Genomic DNA, 24,465 nt, shown 5'->3' with positions numbered 1-24,465 from the left:
GGGCTAAGATCAGCTGCTGCTCTCCAAAACCAGGGATCTGCGGGACCAGTGAATAAGACATACGTGGGGTCTGCAGTGAAAACATTTATTTTACAACAGTAATCTTTATTTTATGTCAACATTCAGACATACAAGACGGAGATCACCATGCGGAACCAGTCTGGCCCTTAGATGTGTGTGCTCGAGCCAGGATCAGCTGGAGTCTGACAGCGCCTGCACCCCAACACGGTCGGATTCCAGGACGCCAGTGACAAAACCAGTGCATGGACAAGCAGCTTCCATGCGTGTGCATTTGATTTTTAAAAACAATACATACTTCAGTGTTAACTTCCCGCCTCACCTGGCTTGAAACATTTTCCCCATTTTCCAGGGAAACAAACTCTACCAAAAGTTGCCGCCTGCAGGACTCCGGGCCCAGCCCCTTCTGGAGGCGGTGCTGTGTGGACTCCTCTGGGGCGGACCCGGGGCCAGCACAGGGCCCCCTTCCCAGGCTGCCCTTCAGATGCAGCTTTGCCACTGACCGTATCTGCTGCTCAGAAAATCAGCTTTCATACTTCAAGGGAGGGAAGGGCTTCCAGTCACCTCCTCGATTTCACACTGGGACACACACCTGGGTCAGGTGAGCGTGACACACAGCCCCCAGGATGGGCACCCCACCCTGCAGAGCAGAGGCCAATGCCGGTGGGGGCCGTGGCAGTGCCCTGGGCACACACCCTCTGCACACAGTGGGCTCAGCGCTTCCTTCTGTGCACCCGCCAGGAAAGCCTCCTGCAGGTCCCTGCCCGACTCCCAAGAAACCAGAGGCCGTTTCAGAGCCACCTTTAATTGTACTTGTCACTTCACCATGGGACAGCAGCATGAATGATACGCCTGCTGCGTGATATATACATATACACATATGTACACACACGGACACACAGCCCACACTCACAGCATGTGACGACACGAACCGTTGCTGGTAAGGACAGTAAAAATGTAGCTTTTGCCAATTCCACAGGAGAATGATTTACAACCAAAATAACAGACACAAGCCAGTCCTGCGCCACAGGGGTTCACAGCTCTGAATACTGGGAAAGGGTGAGATCAGTCATTTCGTGTCCCCTCACGAGATGTCCCCACAGTAGGATGCACTGAGCCAGAGCTAAGGGAGGGTGGACAAGCGCTGAACTCTGCCCGCAGCACCCGGACCCTCCAGTGGCAGCCTCCACGCTGGTGCCCTTGCAGCACAAGCCTCACCCGGAACAGAACGCCTGAGAGCGGCCTCAACGGTGTGAGGCTCCAGGGCCTCTTCTGGACGGCAGCAGCCGATGTGCAGATGAAGCTTTTCCTGCTGGGCACGTGTGCATGCCAGTTCCTTTTTCTAATAGGTCCCCACTGGGTGCTGGCTGCGCTAACTGAACATAGAGAACTAGGAAAGTTCACAAACACTGAGCAGTAATATCTAAAGCAGTTTAAAAATAAAGCCAAAAGGAAGACAAAAAAATTCCACCTCACTGAGTGGAGACAAATCTACACAGCAGCAGCTGCCGTGAAAGGGCCCGCGGGGCTGCTCCTATGCCTCCTGCAGGTCGGAAGCTGTCAGTGCTGCCTGGACCCCCTTGTGAACCAGACAGGCCTCAAAGCACGACCCCAGAGGGCCCCTAGCAGCCCCCAGCAGCGGTGTCCAAAGGGACATTTTGTGCCCACGGCCACACTCGCTCACAGCATTGTCTGCAGCCCGAGAGTGAGGAGTCGGGGTCCCGTCACTGCCACCAGCAGGCAGGGGTGCTGGGGGCGTCCTGATCTGTTAGCATGTGGACAGGGAGGCGCGGAAGCTGCCCCAGGACTCACCACCTCTTTTAATTATAGGGAAACAGTCCACTCAAGAAAGAGAGAAATAAAACCCGGGAGGATCTTTTTCCTTAAATTAAGACAAAGCCTTAAAGCCAACAGGGCAGGGCGCCGAAAACAGTCAGGCAGGGGGAGGAACTCCAGGCCCCAAGTGTCTGGGCTTCCTGGGGGTCTTATAATCACAATCACCACCGTGAGAATGGCCATAGCCATGATTTATTAGGGTTTACAAATTCTGCAGGGGACTGGGTTCCACAAACCTCCAGACCTGCTCCTCTTTCCCACCCTACCCCACCTTCTGCAGGGAGCTGCATGGTTCTACAAAATGGTCCACTGGACTCTGTAACTGAAAAGCCACCTGGCAAGGGGCCCACTCTGATGGGTACCAAAGGGCCTTGGAGTGTTCTAGCCACAGAGCTGTGTGCAGGCCCAACAGAGGGCCTGGTGGGGCTGAGCCATGGCCCCCGATGGGCAGCTTTCTACCTTAGGTCCAAGCTTAGAACCTGGCTCTTGGCCAGTCTGGGGAAAAATAACTCACGTCCTAAGCTACATCTACAAAAATCGCAAAGGCTGAGTACAGCTGGCATCTCAGGCTGAACTTGCTGCTGCGCCGAGCGGCACGGAGGCACCCCACTGTCTCGCTGCCTCACATTTCAGGACGCACCAAACAATGAATTTCTTATTCTTTTAGGAGAGATCTGATTTTGACAAATTATTTCTAATTTAATATCACAGTGCATCTCTCTCCTCTTGTCAAAAGTCTTCATGATCATTTTAGTGAGAAGAAACAAGAAAAGTGGGACAAACAAAGCTGCCAGGACCTGGTGCTGGCAGCCGGCCATGGTCCACATGCGGATCTGCAGTAGGGGTCAGCTGGGGGCCCTCAACCAGCACCTTGTTCCTAAGCACGTCCAGATGTGTCCTCACATCCATGTCCCTCTTGGCAGCTTCCTGGTCAACCTGAACCTACCCATCTGCACAGCCTCGGGTGGCCGCTGAGGGCAATGAGTGAGCTGGGGTCATGGGTCAGCAGGCAGGCGGGGAAAGGGGGCTTCAGGAGGCTCATCTGGTTGGTCCCAGCCAGAGCCACCACACACAGCCTCCTCCTCAGCTTTATCTCTACAGGGACCTCTGCAACTCTGCAGTGGCCACCATGGACATTCTGCAGAAACCAGGCCCACTGGAGTCTGCAGCATGGGGCCAAAGGCAGGCACAGGCACATGAGACCCGCTTCCCCTGCTCCCCTACCCAGGGCGCCACCCAGAAGGTCTAGGACACACAAGAGACTGACTTCCCATGGTCCACACATGGATTCCATAGTCTGGCTGCTGGCCTCCCACGGACCCACAATGGTCCACATGTGGATTCCGTGGCCTGGCTGCCGGCCTCCCAGGTACCCAACCCTCCTGAGCCAGAGGGTCCCTCTGTTCCAGTCAGTCCTTCCTACAGGGACCTAACGAATCTGGCTCTGCCTGAATCATCGATGACGGGGCAAAGGCGAGTGGGGCAGATGGGAGCTCTGGCAAACACAGGAGGAGGGGTCTTGGGAGAGCCCCCATCCCCAGTAGCTGGGTGCTCACACATGCACAGTCTACTCTCTGACTGTGGCTGGTCCTACCATCTGTGGTTTTAAAGGTCCAAAAAGGGCTACGGAAAGGACAGGTGGGCTGGAAGGAATGTGGAGAATGACCCCAAGATGGGAGGGGGAATCCAGCTCAGAGCCCGGGAAAAGTGCAGGAACACAGACAAATAACCCCAACACGGGCAAAGAACACACCTCCGAGAACCAGAACCGCAGCGTCCACATGACAAGACCAGGCTAGAAACACTGTGCGGAGGACACGGTGTCAACCTCGGAAGGGGCCTCCTATGCTTTCCACACCAAATTCTCCCACGGGAGAAACCCTCCCACAAGGCCCAGGAAACCACAGACCCCAAGCCAACTGTGCCCAGCACAGACACCAAGGAATGACAGTGACGCCGGTGATGCCAGGAAGACGCGGCGCCACCCCTCTTCTGGCAGGTGAGATCAGAGTCCTACTGCAGCCTCAAGGCTGGGAGCACAGAGTGTGGACCAGACCCCGAGGCCAAGACGGTAACACAGCTCTGCCAGGCAGCACCTGCCTCCGGCCCCTCGAGCACAGGTAGGAAAGGGGCAGCCCCCCTTCTCCTCGCCCACCTGACCGGCTGAAGTCACCCCTCACTGGACCGACCTGACCGACAGCCCTGAGGCAGCTCCACCGTGCGGTTAACGCGGTCGTGCCGCGGAATGTCCACAACACAGACATGGAACATAACCCCGTACATGCTATTAAAAAAGGAAAAAAAACAGAAGACCGTAGCGACACTGCTTTAAATACTGCATGCTACGCACTTCGTGGGTCAAGGGTCGACGCTGGGTGGGCGTGGAGGCAGGAGGGGCCCCGGCGAGGCCAGGGCAGGCAGGAGGCTGCCTTCCCATCTCTGTGACTACAGTTCGTGATTCTAAGGTTGGCGTGGCCAGGCGCTGGCTCCTCCTCTGACCACAGCTCCTCCCGGATTTAGTTGAACCCGTCGGTGTGGTAGCTGGGGTGGGAGTCGGCTGTGAGCTGGGTGGTCTCGGTGGCGGATGCCGGCTGTATGACGATCGGCGTGTCTGTGGCCTCTGAAAAGCAAGCACACAGGGCACTGCACGAGGGCCACAGCCTGGCGCACACCCACCAACGCTGGTCCTGTGGAGCGACTTTCGGGCACCTGGACAAACTCTCCACGGGGAGAGGCTACTTGCTGACCTCCACCCCACACGGCTTTCCTCCGTCGCCTTGGGTCACCGCCAGCCCTCGGCCCTCAGCCCCGCCCCAACTGCCTGCCGCCCTGCCCCGCCTCACAGTCCCTGGGATCTACGGCTACCGCAGGTCACGGTGGGGACAGCTCTATGCGCCTGCTTTACCTCAGGGTCCACGTTCACACCTCAACAGTCCCAGCTGCCACCACAAACACTCGCGGCACAGTGTCAGTGCCCTCCTGTTTGACAAGACAGGTTGACACCATTCAGGGCCCGTTCTGGCTCTGCCCCACACACACACACGGGCCCTGGGGCAGGCACTCACCCCTCTCGTCGGACTGCAGCTGTGCCTCCAGATCCTCGGGGGACACGTAGAACTCCGTCTCCTCGCCCTCAGGCGCCTTGGGCTTACACTTCCCGCAGCAGCAGTTGAAGCAGCAGCACAGACAGCAGCAGCAGTAGCAGCACGTGAGGAGGCCGCAGAAGACAAACAGGGCCTGGAGGGAGAAGAAGGTGGCGTTGCATGGCCTCCAAGGCCCCTGGAGAGGGAGGGGCGGGACTCCCAAATGCCCTCAGCAGAAGGCAGGGGGTGCGTTCCAGGTGGGGACACTGCCTTCCAGACAGGAAGCAGAAGGAAAGAACTGAAGACGGGAGGAGGAGAGACAGAAAAACCTGCGGCTTAAAGAAAAGCAGCCTCCAAGACGGGCGCGGTGGCCCACACCTGTCATCCCAGCACTCCAGGAGGCCGAGGTAGGCGGATCACGAGGTCAGGAGATCGAGACCATCCTGGCTAACACGGTGAAACCCCGTCTCTACTAAATATACAAAAAATTAGCTGGACGTGGTGGCGGGCACCTGTAGTCCCAGCCATTCGGGAGGCTGAGGCAGGAGAATTGCGTGAACCCGGGAGGTGGAGCTTGCAGTGAGCCAAGGTCGCGCCACTGCACTCCAGCCTGGGATACAGAGCGAGACTCCGTCTCAAAAAAAACAAAGCAGCCTCCAGGCTTGGCACGATGGTTGGTGGTTCACGCCTCAATTCCTGCAGTTCTGGAGCTGAAGTGGGAGGATCACTTGAACCCAGGAGTTTGAAGTTAAAGTGAGCCAGGATCTCACCACAGCACTCCAGTCAGGGCAACAGAGGGAGACTCTGTCTAACATTAACTAAATAAAAAGTACTTTATAAGGGTTCTAATGAGGAGGCCGACTAGTCAAAGCCAAATACAGGCTTCTTACAAACAAAGGCCACGCGGTGATTCAAATCCTCTGGCCTCATATATGACATTTGGAACAAAACAAGGAAACGAAGAAATGCGGATGTAACATCGAGGCTCATTTCCTCCTGTCTCGCGAAGGACTGGGAGCCATTTACAGAAGAAAACCTGGCGGCTCCGCACGGCTCTTCCCTGGGACAATCTGGACACTATGGCTTGTTCCAGGCAGGACACCAAGCCAGTGACAGAGCTTCGCCCATCACACAGGTGAGGAGAAAGGCTCCATATGCCCAGAAGCCTTTTCTCAGGAGTGTAGAGTTGCTGGTATCAACGCACGGGCTCTGCAATGAGGGGAACCCTGCAGGCATGGAGTGACCCGGGTGCCCGCACGGCAGGAGAGACCCGGGTGCCCGCACGGCAGGAGAGACCCGGGTGCCCGCACGGCAGGAGAGACCCGGGTGCCCGCACGGCAGGAGTGACCCGGGTGCCCGCACGGCAGGAGTGACCCGGGTGCCCGCACGGCAGGAGTGACCCGGGTGCCCGCACGGCAGGAGAGACCCGGGTGCCCGCACGGCAGGAGAGACCCGGGTGCCCGCACGGCAGGAGAGACCCGGGTGCCCGCACGGCAGGAGTGACCCGGGTGCCCGCACGGCAGGAGTGACCCGGGTGCCCGCACGGCAGGAGAGACCCGGGTGCCCGCACGGCAGGAGTGACCCGGGTGCCCGCACGGCAGGAGACACTCGGGTGCCCGCACGGCAGGAGTGACCCGGGTGCCCGCACGGCAAGAGTGACCCGGGTGCCCGCACGGCAGGAGTGACTCGGGTGCCCGCACGGCAGGAGTGACTCGGGTGCCCGCACGGCAGGAGCTCGCCCTCACCTTAGCCCACCAGCTGGACAGCACGAAGTAGGTGTTCACGTTCTCTTCCCCAAACTGCTCGGCCACGTAGAGACCCAGCGAGCCGTACTTGTCGTAGATGTTCCTTTTTGTGGCGTCCGTCAGGATGGCGTGCGCGTTGTTGATCTCCTTAAACTTGTCTGCGGCCTCCGGGTTGTCGGGGTTCTTGTCGGGGTGATATTTCAAGGCAAGCTTTCTGCAAACCAAAACCATGTCCTGGCTCTCTACCCTGGACTTTGTTCCACCTGCACCCGCTGCCGCGTCTGTCCCACCCGCACGCACTGCCAGGTGCAGTGGAAGGCAAGTCCACCCAGGCCACCTCACTGTCCGACTCTCCAGGGTTGCAGGGGCCAGGGACAAAAGCAAGCTCCACGGTTGTTTCAGGTAAACCTCCTCACCCTGACCCAGCCTTAGAGGAGGGAGCCCCAAGGGCTGTGAGTGCCAGGGCACATCTAAGTTCAGCAGCACCAAGGCCAGCCCTGGTGTCCCAGCCGCTAACTGCACATCTGCCAAGTGAACGGTAAGCATGGCGGGGCATAATGAGGGCATTTTAAGGTGTGTTTTATGAACTACACGACGCTAGCACACGAGAGGAGGACTATCTGAATTGTCTGGATTAGTGATGGTGTCTCTTACAGGTTACTCAATGAAACTGTACCTAAGAGTGCAGTTATTCAAGTTCAATCAGAAGGCCACAACAGAGTAAGGGGTCTCTGTCATCACTGTGCTAAAACAAGGAGACCACAGGACCATGCCAACGCTCTGCGGCTCCTGTGAGGCCTCTAACAGGTTTAGACCCTGATTCCCTATGGAACTGTGGACAGTGTGTAAGTTTCTACTAAGTGCTATTTTTTGTTGGCAAGAGAACATGAATACAATAATTTTAAGCTAGAAGGAGCACATTACACATACAAAGGTGTTACGGAGCTGTGACCAGTTCAACGCTGAGTCGGCCAGGATAAAGTATGTGCAATGGTTCTTGGTAAAATGCAGACTAAACCACACAGGGCATGTGTGTCTTCCTGGGGGGATGTGGGGGCCACACTTGTCCACTTACCGATAGGACTTTTTAATGTCATCTGAGGTTGCGTTCTTGTCCAACCCAAGGACGTGGTACAATGACTCCCCAGAGGTAGACAGTGAGCGCTGTCTCTGGTCTGCCATGTTAGGCTATTCTAGAAGAAAAAATAAAAAGAAAGTATCACAAAGTATAGATGAAAGTACCAAGGGCAGAGTTGGACTTTGTTCCATAAGACCGTTCAAAGCAGAAGAATCCAACCCTGCCTTGTGGAGTTTGCCACGTGCACAGACAGACGCCACGGCATGGAGAAGTGTGAGACAGCAGTCCCCAGTGCGGACATGGTTTCTACGCTGCATGCGAAGTGCCGCAATACGGCCACCCCAAGAGATCCTGAAGAATTGGAGCTGTATACTGTGGGCCGGCACGGGGGCTCACACCTGTAGTCCCAGCATTTTGGGAGGCTGAGGCGGGAGGACCACTTGAGCCCAGGAGTTTGAGGCTGCAGTGAGCTATGATCACACCACTGCACTCCAGCCCGGGAGACACAGACCCTGTTCCTTAAAAACAAATATATAAATAAAATAAATTAATTAATTAAAATAAACATGCAAATTGTAATCTTTACAGCAACCTCTGCATAAAAAATGCAAAGAGGTATAAGCTAAAAAGTTAAAAGAAAAATGAAAAAGTAACTAAACACAGGAAACAAATAGAAAATTACCTGGAAGATCTAAATCCAAACATATCAACAATTATATTCAATGTTAGTGGACAAAAAACTCCAATTAAAGGAAGGGACTGCCAGAATGGATAAAAATGCAAGACCCAACTCTAATTTTAATACTTTCTCAGAAATTGACAGAACAGACCAAAAATCAGGAAAAACATCGATGTTCTGAACAACACCATCAACCACCATGACTTGATCTTCACAGAGCACCCAACATCTAGAGAACACACAGTTTCTTTCTTTTTTTTTTTTGAGACAGTTTTGCTCTTGTTGCCCAGGCTGGAGTGCAATGGCGCGATCTCGGCTCACCACAACCTCCGCCTCCCCGGTTCAAGCAACGCTCCTGCCTCAGCCTCACGAGTAGCTGGGATTACAGGCGTGCACCACCACGCTCAGCTAATTTTGGTATTTTTAGTAGAGATGGGGTTTCTCCATGTTGACCAGGCTAGTCTTGAACTCCCGACCTCAGGTTGAACTCCCAACCTCAGGTGATCCACCCGCCTCAGCCTCCCACAGTGCTGGGGTTATAGGCGTGAGCCACAGCGCCTGGTGAATACACATTGTTTCTAACTAATCAACCACCATGACGTGACAGTCACAGAACACCCAACATCTAGAGAACACACATTGTTTTTAACTGAATGCTGTATACTAAGACAAGCCACATGTTAGGGCTTCAAACTGGTTTCAATAAATGTAAATGGAATGAGGTCACACACAGCACAATCCCTGACTTAGCTACAAACTGGAAACCCAGGAGGAAGATACATCATAAAACCTCAAGCACTCTTGATATTCAACAACACACCTCCAGCTAACATGTAGCTCAAAGAAGAACTCACAGGGGAAATGAGGAAATGTTTTGGATTGAATAATAAATACAGTGTATGTGACGGCGAATTTCATGTCTCCTTCGCTGCATTGTGGGGTACCCAGATTAAACAAGACTTCAGAGTGTGTCTGGGAGGGTGTTTCTGGGTAACAGCAGCACCTGAGCTGGGGGCTCCATGACCAACTGGGCTGCCCTGTGCAGGTGGGTGTCGTCCCAGTCCATGGGGGTCCTGAATAGAAAGGGGTGGGAGGAGAAGTTGGCCTGGGTTTTCCTTCTCGCCTGCCAGCCTGAGCGGGGCCACGTGTCTCCTGTCCTTGGACTGTCCTATTCCACTGCTTTCCTCAATCTTCAGCAAATGGCAGAGCATGAGATTCTGTCTCCATAACTCTGTGGGCCAATTCCTCATAACAAATCTCCTTTAGAAAGAAGACACAGATAACAGCAACGTTCCTCTGCAGAAAGCCGACTAGTACAACACGTTAATCAAGGCCTAAGGCTCCGCCTCAGGAAGCTACAAAGTAACAGGATAAACCCAACATGAATGCAAGGAAGGAAATCATAAGGAACAGAAATCAATGAAAACAAACAGATAACTTTAACAAGGACAAAGTGTTGCTTCTTTCAGCAACACGAGGAAAGACATCACTACAGACCCTAGAGGCACCAAAAGGATAAAATACGAACAAGTTCATGCCAAGAAATTAGAAAAATTTTATGAAATGGACAAATACCTTGAAAATTACAATTTACCAAGACTGACATGAAATAGAAAATCTGAATAGGCCTGCATCTGTTTAAATAAAGTTATATTTGTAATAAAAAATCCCCTGAGGGCCAGGCGCCATGGCTCACGCCTGTAATCCCAGCACTTTGGGAGGCCGAGGTGGGCAGATCACGAGGTCAGGAGATCGAGACCATCCTAACACAGTGAAACCCCATCTCTAATAAAAATACAAAAAAATTAGCCGGGCGTGGTGGCGGGCACCTGTAGTCCCAGCTACTCGGGAGGCTGAGGCAGGAGAATGACGTGAACCCAGGAGGCGGAACTTGCAGTGAGCAGTGATCGCGCCACTGCACTCCAGCCTGGGCAACAGAGCGAGACTCTGTCTCAAAAAAAAAAAAAAAAAAAAAAACCCAGAGAAAATTCCAGGCCCAGATTTTTTTTTAAACCAAATATTTAGGAAATGACATCAATGTGGGATTTTTTTTAGACAGTCTCGCAGTCTCGCTTTGTTGCCCAGGCTGGAGTGTGGTGACGCGATCTCGGTGATACTGGCAGGAGGCAGCTGAATGCCAGGCAGATGGGGCGGGTCCTCGGTGAAACCCACCTCCAAGCCAAAGACAGTTTAAAGCCTGACAGCTGAGCTACAAGTTAAATCCTCGGACTAGATGAAGAACTTGCCTTCCTGTTTGCCACACTTTCCTCTGATTGATCCCCATTCTTCACCTATTTTACACATACCTACCCTTTCCTAATTTTTATTTAGGTGGAGTCTCGCTCTGCTGCCCAGGCTGGAGTGCAGTGGTGTGACCTCAGCTCACTGCAATCTCTGCCTCCCGGGTTCAAGCGATTCTGCCGCCTCAGCCTCCCAAGTCACTGGGACAGGCACGCGAACCACGCCAATTTTTGTATTTTTAGTAGAGATGGGGTTTCACCACATTGACCATGATGGTCTTGAACTCCTGACCTTGTGATCCGTCTGCCTCAGCCTCCTAAAGTGCCGGGATTACAGGCGTGAGCCACCGCGCCCGACCTCTTATAATTGGTTTTCTACACTGTCATGCCCACTTTAACCTTTTCTGCATACTCACAAACCCATCAGCAAGCTCTGCAAGCACTCCGCATCCTGAGTCCATAAAAGGCCCCAGACCCAGCCACACAGGCGGATCTTCCTGCCTTCAGGTAGGGGAACCACCCCTGCATCCCCCTGGTCCGCTGAAAGCCGTTTCACTGCTCAATGAAGTTCTTCTCCACCCTCCTCACCCTTCAATGTCCAGTGTATCCTTGATCTTGAGTGCGGTACATGAGCTCAGGAACTGCCGAACACAGTGCAAGCTATAACACAGGTGAGTTGGGGCACGCCAGCGTGGCCAAGCAGGGCCCAGGTGGGGCATCACTGGCCAGGGGTCCCCGGCTTGCAAAGTGACTGAGAAGAAAAATCCTAAGTCATCAACTCACTGCAACCTCTGCCTCCCAGGCTCAACCCATTCCCATGCCGCAGGCACGGGACTACAGGCACACACCACTGCACCCAGCTAATTTTTGTATTTTTAAAGACAGGGTTTTGCCATGTTGCCCAGGCTGGTCACAGACTCCTGGCCTCAGTTGATCCCCCCCCTCGGCCTCCCAAAGTGCTGGAATTACAGGCATGAGCCACCGTGCCCGGTTTCTTTTTGTTTTTGTTTTTAAGTTAAATAGGCATGGTGGCTCATGTCTGTGGTCCTAGTGACTCAGGAGGTTGAGATAGGAGGATGACTGAGCCCAGGAGCTCGAGGCTGCAGTGAGCCGTGATCGTGCCACTGCACTGCAGCCTGGGTGACACAGTGAGACCTTATTTCAAAAAAATAAAAAGAAATAACAAGACCTATGAAATCTGTAAGTTGAAAACCACACATTGCTAAGATATTAAAGATAAGAAAAAGATTCCTCATGTTCATGGATTAGAAGCCTCAATATAAAGAAGTCACTTCTCCCCAAACTGATCTACAGACTTGACACAAGCCTAACCCTAATCCAAGAGGATTTTTTTTTGCAGAAACTGATAAACTAATTTTTTTTAAATGTATAAGGAAATGTAGCAGACAGATTAGCCACAGGAACATTAATAAAAAGAAAAAAAGTTAGAGAATTTACCCTATTGATTTCAAGACATATACTATATATCTACAGTAATCAAGACCGTTTGGTACTGAGGAAAAGACAGACACACAACAGCAGAATTGAGTTCAGACAGATTCATACTGAAAGGCACAGAAGGGGAGAAAATATTTACATTACGTACATATAAAAAACAATTCACAAGTGGAATAAAGAACTCTTACACAACTCAATTACTAAGGCAAAAAACTCCATTTTTAAAAATGGCCAGGTCATTCTGGCTGAAGAGTGCAGAATGACTTGGAGGCGGTGAGAGTGTAGGAAGGGATGGACTTGGCAGATTTTCTTCTCATTCTTACCATTTCAGGATAGAATCTAAAATTACTCAACACATAAAGCTGAGAAAATGTTAACTCATTCTTTCTTTTCCCCGCCTGACTTTATTGCCCGGGCTGGAGTGCAGTGGCCACATTTCGGCTCAGTGCAACCTTGGCCTCCTGGGCTCAGGTGATCCCCCCACCTCAGCCTCCTGAGTAGCTGGGACTACAGGTGTGCAATACCACGCCCAGCTATTTTTTAAAATTTTTATACAGTCAGGATCTTGTTGGTCTCAAACTCCTAGACTCAAGCAATCTGCCTGCTACAGCCTCCCAAAGTGCTGGGATCACAGGTGTGAGCCACCCCACCCAACCTAATTTTTTTTTTTAGAAACAAGGTTTTTCCCTGTTGCCCAGGCTGGAGTGCAGTGGTGCGATCTTGGCTCACTGCAGCCTTGAAATCCTGGACTCAATAGAGCCTCCCTTCTCAGCATCCCAAGCAGCTAAGACTACAGGAATGTGCCACCATGCCCAGCTAACTTTAAAATTTTCTATAGAGACACGGTCTGCCTTTGTTGCCCAGGCTGGTCTCAAGTGATCCTCCTGCCTCAGCCTCCCAAAGTGCTGGGATTATAGGTGCAAGCCACTGCTCCTCACCAAAATGTGACTTATTCTTTTTTTTTCTTTTTTGAGACAGAGTCTCACTCTGTTGCCCAGGCTGGAGTGCAGTGGTGTAATCTCGGCTCACTGCAACCTCCACCTTCAAGGCTCAAGCGATTCTCCTGCCGTAGCCTCCTGAGTAGCTGGGACTACAGGCGTGCGCCATCACTCCTGGCTAATTTTGTATTTTTAGTAGAGACAGGGTTTCACCATCTTGGCCAGGCTCGTCTCGAATTCCTGGGTTCAAGTGATCTGCCTGCCTTGGCCTCCCAAAATGCTGGGATTATAGGTGTGAGCCACTGTGCCTGGTAAAATATTCACAATGTTTTCTTTTTTTTTTTTTTTGAGATGGAGTTTCCCTCTTGTTGCCCAGGCTCGAGTGCAATGGTGCAATCTCAGCTCACCACAACCTCCGCCTCCCAGGTTCAAGTGATTCTCCTGCCTCAGCCTCCCGAGTAGCTGGGATTATAGGCATGTGCCACCCTGCCCAGCTAATTTTGTATTTTTAGTAGAGACAGGGTTTCCCCATGTTGGTCAGGCTGGTCTTGAACTCCCGACTGCAGGTGATCCGCCCATCTCAGCCTCCCAAAGGGCTGGGATTACAGGCGTGAGCCACTGCGCCTGGCCTATATACAATATAATTTATTTAATAAGATAAAAAAATAAACAATTCTATTCCTGGCAAAAACATTCTATAGAAATAAAGGTGAAATGAAGACTTTTTCAGATAAAAAGAAGCTAGAAGAACCCATCACAAAGACCTAAAATACAAGCAACGTCAAAGTTATTTGAGCCGAAGGGAAATGGTACCAGATTAAAACCTAGTTTTTTGTTTTTTGGTGTTTTTTTTTTGAGACAGAGTCTCACTCTGTCACCCAGGCTAGAGTGCAGTGGCATGATCTTGGCTCACTGCAACCTCCACCTCCTGGGTTCAAGTGACTCTCCTGCCTCAGCCTCCTGAATAGCTGGGACTACAGGCACGTACCACCACGCCTGGCTAATTTTTGTATTTTTAGTAGAGATGGGGTTTTGCCATGTTGGCTAGGCTGGTCTTGAACTCCTGACCTCAGGTGATCCACCCACCTCAGCCTCCCAAAGTGCTGAGGATAACAGGCGTGAGCCACCGTGTCCGGCTAAAACCTAGATTTTTAGAAAGGAATGAAGACCACTGGAAATGGTAAATACCTGGGTAAAAGACCATTTTTTGCTTTTTTGTTTGTTTGGAGACAGGGTCTTGCTCTGTCACCCAGGCTGGAATGCAGTGGTGTGATAAGGGATCATGGCAGCCTCAACCTCTCAGACTCAAGTGATCCTCCCAACACAGCCTCCTGAAGAGGTGGGACTACAGGCGTGAGCCACCATGCCAGCTAAGTTTTAGAAATTTTTTGCAGAGACAGGGTCTCACTATGTTGCTCAGGCTGATCTTGAATTCCTTGGCTGAAGCGATCCTCCTGCCTTGGGTCACGGTCACCACAGTGCCGAGGTCACAGGAGCCAATCCTTTCTGATGTCTTTTGAGACAGAGTCTCACTCTGTCACCCAAACTGGATGGAGTGCAATGGTGCAATCTTGGCTCCATGCACCCTCCACCACCCAGGTTCAAGCGATTCTCCTGCCTCAGCCTGCCAAGTGGCTGGGATTACAGGCGCGCGCCACCACACCCAGCTACCTTTTTGTATTTTCAGTACAGATGGGCTTCACCATGTTGGCCAGGATAGTCTTCAACTCCTGACCTCAGGTGACCCGCCCACCTCGGCCTCTCGAAGTGCTGGGATTATAGGCGTGAGCCACCAACCTGGACTGCCTATTTCCTTGGGGTAATGAGTCCGGGAGTTTACCACCCGATGTTTGAAGTAGCACCTCACAACTTCATTCTTCCTAAACTTGGTTTAAATTTCAAGGGGGCTGGGAGTGGTGGCTCACGCCTGTAATTCCAGCACTTTGGGAGGCTGAGGTGGTTGAATCACCTGAGATCAGGAGTTCGAGACCAGCCTGACCAACATGGTGAAACCTCATCTCTACTAAAAATACAAAAATTAGCCGGGTGTGGTGGTGTGCATCTGTAATCCCAGCTAGTCAGGAGGCTGAGGCAAGAGGATGGCTTGAACCCGGCAGGAGGAGGTTGCAGTGAGCTGAAATTGTACCACTGGACGTCAGCCTGGGTGACAGAGCGAGACTCTGTCTCCAAAAAAAAAAAATTTCAAGGGGATCGCATGTCAACAGAAAGGTTATAACACAGTTAAAGGAGAGGCCTGGTGTGTGCAGCTGCAGCTACACAAGCAGCACCTGCTGCAAGTGATGAGCTGCCATCAGCGTTATTCGCAGTCTTCGTTTCTGGAGGGCTAAGTTTCAACCTTCAGTCAGAACTCTTTTTTTTTTTTTTTTTTTTTTTTGAGACGGAGTCTCGCTCTGTCTCCCAGGCTGGAGTGCAGTGGCACTATCTCGGCTCACTGCAAGCTCTACCTCCCAGGTTCACACCATTCTTCTGCCTCAGCCTGCTGAGTAGCTGGGACTTCAGGTGCCCGCCACCACGGCCGGCTAATTTTTTGCAGTTTTAGTAGAGACGGGGTTTCACCGTGTTAGCCAGGATGGTCTCGATCACCACACCTCGTGATCCACCAGCCTTGGCCTCCCCAAAGTGCTGGGATTACAGGCATGAGCCACCACGCCCGGCCCCAGTCGGAACTCTTTTAGTGACATCATTATCTTTAAAAAGCAAACAAGGTGGCCGGGCACAGTGGCTCACGCTTGTAATCCCAAAACTTTGGGAGGCCGAGGAGGGCGTATCATCTGAGGTCAGGAGTTTGAGGTCAGCCTGACCAACATGGAGAAACCCCATCTCTACTAAAAATGCAAAATTAGCCAGCCGTGGTGGCACATGCCTGTAATCCCACCTACTCGGGAGGCTGAGGTAGAAGAATCACTTGAACCCGGGAGGTGGAGGTTGCAGCGAGCTGAGACCGTGCCGTTGCACTCCAGTCTGCGCAACAAGAGCGAAACTCCGTCTCAAAACAAAACAAAACAAAACAAAAAAAAGCAACAAGGCTTTGGGAGGCTGAGGCAGGTGGACTGCTTCTTGAGGCCACGAGTTAAAGACCAGCCTGACCAACATGGAGAAACCCCGTCTCTACTAAAAATACAAAATTAACTGGGTGTGGTGGCACGCACCTGTAATCCCAGCTACTCAGGAGGCTGAGGCAGGAGAATTGCTTGAACCCTAGAGGGGAAGGTTGCAGTGAGCCGAGATCTCACCACTGCACTCCAGCCTAGGTGACAGAGTAAGACTCAGTCTCAAAAATAAATAAATAAATAAAAATTAAAAATTAAAAGCAAACAAAAAGGGTCACATTTTACAAATCCAGCGTATCCCAGTCCGTTCTGCTGGCAGCAGCTCCGGTGCCTGCACACATGCCTAAGCAGACAAGACCGCACACATGCAGGGATGCTGAGCTTCTGAAATGGCGGGGACTTGTGTCCTCCCTCCCTACGCCAGGGCAGCCACTCAATGACCTCGGCTCCTTCACAGCCCTGGCTGTAGCCTGAGGCCCCCGCATGGTGGGCAGCCCCACCAGACATTGGTGGATGAGAGTCCTGCTGACGCCAGCCCCTTCCCCCACCACACCCACCGCACTTCCCAGTCCAACGCAGGACTACTTGTTCCCGGACAGACAGAGTGCCAAGTCCCATGTCAGCCCCTGACGCACCTGCCGTCTCTTCAACACCCTACCCTGCTCCCTGCTAGCTGGAGAGCTCTCGCTCAGACCCCAGAACCCTGAACCTGCCCTTGAGAACCTCTCCTGCCACACAGCAGGGTGTGTCCTCTTCCGTGGCGCTGTCCTGGGCCCTGGGCACATGTCCACACAGCCAGGTGCGTCCTCTCCCCGGACGCACGTCGGTGCCGTCATAGATCAGCATTCATTTGTTCAACAGTTACGAAGCATCAATCACATGCCTCGCTTTGTTCTCTGGGGACTCAGTGGTAACAAATAAACCAAACAGGCAAAAATCTCCGCCTGCAGCAGCTTGCAATCTAGCAGGTCCCTGCTCCTCAGAAGACTTAAAGATCTTCAGGGGTAAGAAAATAAAATAAAGTACATGTTTTCTTATTTCTGTACTTCCAGGTGCAATCTCAGTGTGTGCAGCAAACGTTTTATAAAAGAGCTGCTGCTGAACTCAAACTACTGTTGGGGAAAAACTGTGGCCAACTTTGTAAGAACAGATATGAAAACATCTTAAAAGGAAGTCTATTTTTGTTCTGTTTTAAATATTTTACTATGTATTATGTGAAATACAGAAAGAAATACATGGAACATATCCGCCTGGGTGCGGCGGCTCACGCCTGTAATCCCAGCACTTTGGGAGGCCGAGGCGGGCGGGTCACAAGGTCAGGAGATCAAGACCATCCTGGCTAACACAGTGAAACCCTGTCTCTACAAAAATACAAACACATTAGCCGGGCATGGTGGTGGGCGCCTGTAGTCCCAGCTACTCGGGAGGCTGAGGCGGAGAATGGCGTAAACCTGAGAGGTGGAGCCTGCCGTGAGCCGAGATCGCGCCACTGCACTCCAGCCTGGGTGACAGAGCGAGACTCCGTCTCAAAAAAACAAACAAAAAAAAGAAATATATGGAACATACAAATTATGATGCATAAACACCATGATCCCATCTCTAATTTAAAAACTGGAAAATTATCAATAACTTGGAAGTTTCATTTTCCCCATATATACCTTAAATTCAATGCTATTCTCTTGCTTCTAAAAAATTACCTCATGTTTATCCCTAAACGCTATTTAGTTTTAATTTTTTGAGCTTAAAAATACGGCCTAGCACTGGATTTACTTTTCTGTAATCTGCTTTTTTTTTCCCTTTGAGACAGGGTCTTGCTATGTTGCCCAGGCTGGCCTCAAACTCCCAGGCTGAAGTGATCTCCCACCTTCAGGCTCTGAGTAGCTGGGACTATAGGCACACAGCATCGTGCCTGGCTTGATCTGCTTCTGAAACGCCTATGTTCCTAAGATTCGTCTACACTGCAGGTTGTAGCTACAATTCATTCATCTCCAGTGTGGTCACATTCTATTCTGTGAATAGACCACAACTGATCCATCCACTCTTGCACCGAAGGACATCTGGGCTGTTCTCAGCTTCTGTTATCACCAAGTTGCTCGGAACGTTCCTGAGCAGCAGGCGCGGTGGGTGGCGAAGGGCCGACAGCGTGAGGCTGATGCAGCTACCGTGAGCAGCACAGACACTGGCAGCAAGAGTGGGCGACCGTCACAGCAACAAGTAACTGAGGCGTCAGAAGACAGGCAGCGCCCCCACTCCCTGGGAAATGCAAATTAAACCACAGAGCGCTACTATGCACACACCTATCAAAACTGCTTAAAAAGTAGTCCCAGAACTTTGGGAGGCCAAGGTGGGCGGATGGCTTGAGGTCAGGAGTTCAAGACCAGCCTGGTCAACATGGCGAAACCCCGTCTCTGCCAAAAAATACAAAAATTACCTCGGTGTGATGGCGCATGCCTGTAGTCCCAGCTACTCAGGAGGCTGAGGCAGGAAAACCGCTTGAATCCGGGAGGCAGAGGTTGCAGTGAGCCGAGATCGCGCCACTGTACTCCAGCCTGGGCGACAGAGCGAGACCTCGTCTCAAAAAAAAAATAAGGCTGGGCCGAGCGTGGTGGCTCACGTCTGTAATCCCAGCACTTTGGGAGGCCGAGGCGGGCAGATCACGAGGTCAGGAGATCGAGACCATCCTGGCTAACACGGTGAAACCGCATCTCTACTAAAAATACAAAAAATTAGCCGGGCGTGGTGGTGCGCACCTGTAGTCCCAGCTACTCAGGAGGCTGAGGCAGGAGAATGGTGTAAACCCGGGAGGCGGAGCTTGCAGTGAGCCAAGATGGCGCCACTGCACTCCAGCCTGGGGGACAGAGCGAGACTCTGTCTCAAAATAATAAATAAATAAATAAGGCTGGATGCAGAGGCTCATGCCTATAATCCCAGAACTTTGAGAGGCCAAGGTGGGCATATCATTTGAGCTCAGGAGTTTGAGACCAGCCTGGACAACACAGCGAAACCCCATCTCTACAGAAAATACAAAAGTTCTGCATTTTTTGTATTGCCCCTGCAGTCCCAGCTACTTGGGAGGCTGAGGCAAGAGAATCGCTGGAACCCAGGAGGCGGCAGTTGCAGTGAGCCGAGATCGCGCCACTGTACTCCAGCCTGGGCGACAGAGCGAGACTTCATCTCAAAAAAAAGAAAAAAGTTAATTAAATTTTTTAAAAGTAATAGAAGCCTGGTGTTGCAGGAAGTCAGGGACCCTGAACAGAGGGGACCGGCTGGAGCCGTAGCAGAGGAACATAAATTGTGAAGATTTCATGGACATTTACCAGTTCCCAAATAATACTTTCATAATTTCTTACGCCTGTCTTACTTTAATCTCTTAATCCTGTTATCTTCATAAACTGAGGATGTACATCACCTCAGGGCCACTATAATTGTGTTAACTGTACAAACTGATTGTAAAACGTGTTTGAACAATATAAAATCAGCACACCTTGAAAAAGAACAGAATAACCGCAATTTTCAGGGAACAAGGGAAGACAACCATAAGGTCTGACTGCCTGTGTGGTCGGGCAAAATAGAGCCATATTTTTCTTCTTGCAGAGAGCCTATAAACCGACGTGCAAGTAGGGAAGATATCACTAAATTCTTTTCCTAGCAAGGATTAATACTCCAGGAAAGGAATGCATTCCTGGGGGGAGGTCTACAGAAGGCCGCTCTGGGAATGTCTGTCTTATGTGGTTGAGATAAGGACTGAAATACGCCCTGGTCTCCTGCAGTACCCTCAGGTTTACTAGGATTGGGAAACCCCACCCTGGTAAATTTTTGGTCAGACTGGTTCTCTGCTCTCGAACCCTGTTTTCTGTTGTTTCACATGTTTATCAAGACAATACGTGCACCGCTGAACACAGACCCTTATCAGGAGTTCCGCTTTTGCCCTTTGCCTTGTGATCTTTGTTCTCCTTTTTGCCTTTGAAGCCTGTGATCTTGTGACCTACTCCCTGTTCTTGCACCCCTTCCCCTTTTGAAATCCTTAATAAAACTTGCTTGTTTTGTGGCTCAGGTGGGTATCACGGTCCTACCGATACATGATGTCACCCGGGAGGCCCAGCTGTAAAATTCCTCTCTTTGTACTCTTTCTCTTTATTTCTCAGCCGGCCGACACTTATGGAAAATAGAAAGAACCTATGTTGAAATATTGGGGGCAGGTTCCCCCGATAACCAGGCGTGATGGCTCATGCCCATAATCCTAGCACTTTTGGAGGCTGAGGAATGCAGATCGCTTGAGGCCAGGAGTTTGCGACCAGCCTGATCAACACGGCAAAACCCCATCTCTACTAAAAATACAAAAATTAGCCAGGCGTAATTAAGCCAGGCACGGTGGCGCATGCCTGTAATCCCAGCTACTTGGAAGGCTGCGGCAGGAAAATCGCTTGAACCCAGGAGGCGGAGGTTGCAATGAGCCAAGGTCACGCCACTGCACTCCAGCCTGGGTGACAGAGCAAGACTCTGTCTCAAAAAAAACAAAAATTAGCCGGGTGTGGCAGCGAGTGCCTATGGTCCCAGCTACTCAGGAGGCTGAGACAAGAGGATCACTTGAGCCCAGGAGGTCGAGGCTGCAGTGTGCCGAGATCGCACCATTGCCCTCCAGTCTGAGTGACAAAGCGAGACTCTGCCTCAAAATATTAATAATAATGACATGGGTTTGTATTTTATGTTCTGTGATTTCCTTTACTAGCTAGTCACTTTTGTTGTAGTTTACAAAAATATCATCAGTCTGTGACATTGGAAATTTTAAAAACTTAAATCTGGTCCTTCAGCACAAACAGTCTAGGAAGAATTCTTCTGGTGTGTATCTAAGAGTGGAACTTCTGGATGCCCAAGAACGGGCAGGCTCAGCCTGACAAGGTGTGCCAACTGCTCTCCAAGGACTGCACCAGTGGCCACTGGAGCTTAGGGCTCCCTGCCATTCCTGCAGCCTCAACAATGATTGGTATGGCCAGGCTCCTCAATGCTTGCCTGGCCTGATGAGGGTGGGCGTCTCCAGCCTGTTTCAAGGCCATTCTGTCTGCGGTGCCCAGTGGACATATCCAGGACACCGACCCTTCACTGGTTAAAAATGTTACAAGTATCTTCCAGTTCATAGTTCTTTTTTTACTTATTATGGTGTGTTTTGATGAGCACAAGCTTTTTTTTTTTTTTTTTTACCAATTGTAGTAAAAAACATATAACATCGAATTCAGCATCTGAACCATTTAAATGCCCCAGTGCTCACTACATGCCCATTGCTGAACGACAGCCTCCTCCAAGTCACCTCTGAGGTCACGGAATATATCACAGCTTTCTGAATCTCTCAATCTGTTTTCCCCCTTTTTTGTTCAAGAAATCCTTCCTGACCCTAAGGTCCTATTCTATCTTCTGACACTTGTCACCCACAGGAATCTGCTGCATCAGGAGTTGGCCTGGGCGTGGCAGGAGATTCGGACCAGCTCCTATCTGCCTGAGGCCTGCCCAGTGCCCCAGGTCCCAGGAGCATCCATGGAGCAGCCCATCTCTCCCTGGGACCCACAGGTGCCTCTGGCTTACTGCAAACCTCCATGCGGGAGGCCTATACAGGGGCTCTCCATTTTGCTCCATTTTGAGCGTCCTTTATTTAAAAACCTCTGAAATTATCTGAGGTCATTTCCAAAACTTTTACAAAAGCTACACATTTTGGCCGGGCGTGGTGGCTCACACCTGTAATCCCAACATTTTGGGAGGCCGAGGAGGGCAGATCACCTGAGGTCAGGAGTTTGAGACCAGCCTGGGCAACACAGTGAAACCCCATCTCTGCTAAAAATACAGAAATTAGCAGGGTGTGGTGGCAGGTGCCTGTAATCCCAGCTACTCAGCAGGCTGAAGCAGAAGAATTGTTTGAACTCGGGAGGTGGAAGCTGCAGTGAGCCAAGATCATGCCACCACACTCCAGACTGGGCGACAGAGCAAGACTCCATCTCAAAAAAAAAAAAAAAAAAAAAAAAAAGGCTGGGCACGGTGGCTCACGCCTGTAATCCCAGCACTTTGGGAGGCCGAGGCGGGTGGATCACGAGGTCAGGAGATCAAGACCATCCTGGGTAACATCGTGAAACCCCGTCTCTACAAAAAATACAAAAAAAAAATTAGCCAGGTATGGTGGAAGGTGCCTGTAGTCCGAGCTACTCAGGAGACTGAGGCGGGAGAATCTCGTGAACCCAGGAGGGGGAGCTTGCAGTGAGCGGAGATCGCGCCACTGCACTCCAGCCTGGGCAACAGAGCAAGACTCCGTCTCAAAAAAAAAAAAAAAAAAAAGGTAAAAATTCTTTGGCATTTCTAACCACATCATAGATAATAGTACTTAAAATAATATTTCAACATAAGCATTCCATTATGAAGCCCAGAAGGGTTTTAACAGCAATTACAAGGTAAACCCTGTGAGTCACAGCACCTCCACGGTTCCGAACAGCAATCACGAGGTAAACCCTGTGGGTCACGGCACCTCCACGGTTCTGAGTTCTGGGCTGTAAGGACTGAAGTCTGGGTGCCGCTTTCACCAAGAGACAGAAGCAGGCGTCAGGGCTGCTCTAAGGTGCTCAGCCAACGGTGAGCGTCCCAGCTTCTCACTACTGCCTCACTCTTCTCCCCAGCCTCCTGTGGTCACCCCAAGACAGTGGCTGGGCAGGTGGGCTCAAGAGACACTGCCTGAGGGGTGGGAGGATGGAGAGTGCTCAGAGAGAGCCATTCCAGGCCACAAAATCACACATCCTGCAATGGACGGTCTGAATACACAGATGCTAAGAAGGTGGCTGTTAGGGCCGGGCGCGGTGGCTCACGCCTGCAATCCCAGCACTTTGGGAGATCAAGGTGGGCGGATCGCCTGAGGTCAGGAGTTTGAGACCAGGTGGTCAACATGGTGAAACCCTATCTGTGCTAAAAATGCAAAATTAGCCGGGCGTGGTGGTAGGTGCCTGCAATCCCTACTGTAAGCTACTTGGGAGGCTGAGGCAGGAGAATCACTTGAACCCGGGAGGTGGAGGTTGCAGTGAGCCAAGATGGCGCCACTGCACTCCAGCTTGGGCAACAAAGAGACCCTGTCTCAAAAATAAATAAAAAATAAATAAAAATACAAAAATCAGCCAGGTATGGTAGTGCACACCTATAGTCCCAGGTACTCGGGAGACTGAGGCAGGAGAATCACTTGAACCCAGGAGGCAGAGGCTGCAGTGAGCTGAGACCGCACCACCGCACTCCAGCCTGGGCAACACAGCGAGACTCTGTCTCACCCAAAAAAAAAAAAAAAAAAAAGAAAGAAAAAAAGAAGGCTGTTAGGAACCTTGGGGCAAGGGGAACAACGCTAGAAAGGACCGATGACGTCTGAGGAGAAGGGGGAGGAGAGGGAAGGAGACAACAGGTGCTGCAGACTGCTGGGGAGTGAGACAAAGACAAGTCACCTAAGGATACAAAGGAAACACGGAGGAACTACCAAGAGCGACAGTCACCCTGGGATGGGGAAGACACAGGAGGGACTGTCAGCAAACGGGCATGACACAACACAGGCAACTGCAAAGGAGGCACCAGCAAACACCTCTGGGAGAGATGGTGCAGACGGGGAGATGGAGCAGGGGAAGCAGTGCAGACAGGGAGATGGAGACGGGGCAGGGAACTACCTCTTTGCTCTAGATGCCCTTGGCTCATTCTATGCAAAAAAAAAAAAATTGCTAAAAATACAAATACGAAAAATAAAATACAACTGGCATTTCTTTTATCCTGCTGGGGAATCTTAATTTAAAATCTGTGATGAACCATGTAAAAACTGACTGCCGGCCGGGCGCGGTGGCCAAACCTGTCATCCCAGCACTTTGGGAGGCCAAGGTGGCCGGATCACGAGGTCAGGAGATCAAGACCATCCTGTCCAACATGGTGAAACCCCGTCTCAACTAAAAAATACAAAAATTAGCTGGGTGTGGTGGCAGGCGCCTGTAGTCCCAGCTACTCGGGAGGCTGAGGCACAAGAATCGCTTGAACCCGGGAGGCAGAGGTTGCAGTGAGCTGAGATCACGCCACTGTACTCCAGCCTGCAGCCTGGGCAACAGAGCGAGACTCCGTCTCAAAAACAAACAAACAAAAACCTGACTGCCAAAGGATACTCAGACAGGTAGGTCAGGCAAGGGAAGGGCTGACAATCAGAGCATGCTAGGGACAGGGACTTGGAACACAGTTAAAAGGGTAAAAGCCCCACAGTTTGAATGTGTACTTCTGGATTTTTATTTGGAATAGATCTATCCCAAAAAAACCCGATTAACTCTGTAAATA

The 24,465-nt window shown here is 51.3% G+C and overlaps 1 protein-coding gene across 2 annotated transcripts in view; it reads right to left on the bottom strand.

Annotated features, from left to right (window-relative positions):
* Positions 1–71: 71 nt before the first annotated feature.
* DNAJC5 (DnaJ heat shock protein family (Hsp40) member C5) overlaps positions 72–24,465 on the bottom strand; it is a 43,059-nt gene continuing 18,665 nt past the window's right edge. Inside the window, exons 2-6 of one of the 2 annotated variants that reach the window (XR_008517067.2) lie at positions 7,758–7,875; positions 6,683–6,896; positions 4,920–5,091; positions 4,760–4,833; positions 4,400–4,474 (exon numbers count right to left, since the gene is read on the bottom strand). Coding sequence is in view for 1 of the 2 variants with exons in the window: in XM_054541954.2 (XP_054397929.1) it covers positions 4,371–4,474; positions 4,920–5,091; positions 6,683–6,896; positions 7,758–7,864 (597 nt within the window). In the remaining variant the exon portion in view is untranslated. Of the gene's footprint in view, positions 4,475–4,759; positions 4,834–4,919; positions 5,092–6,682; positions 6,897–7,757; positions 7,876–24,465 lie in introns of both variants that reach the window. The other variant, XM_054541954.2, reaches the window with a different exon arrangement.

Source organism: Pongo abelii, chromosome 21 (assembly GCF_028885655.2).
Source record: "Pongo abelii isolate AG06213 chromosome 21, NHGRI_mPonAbe1-v2.0_pri, whole genome shotgun sequence".
Taxonomy (NCBI): Eukaryota; Metazoa; Chordata; class Mammalia; order Primates; family Hominidae; genus Pongo; species Pongo abelii.
This window is presented reverse-complemented; position numbering and strand designations above follow the sequence as displayed.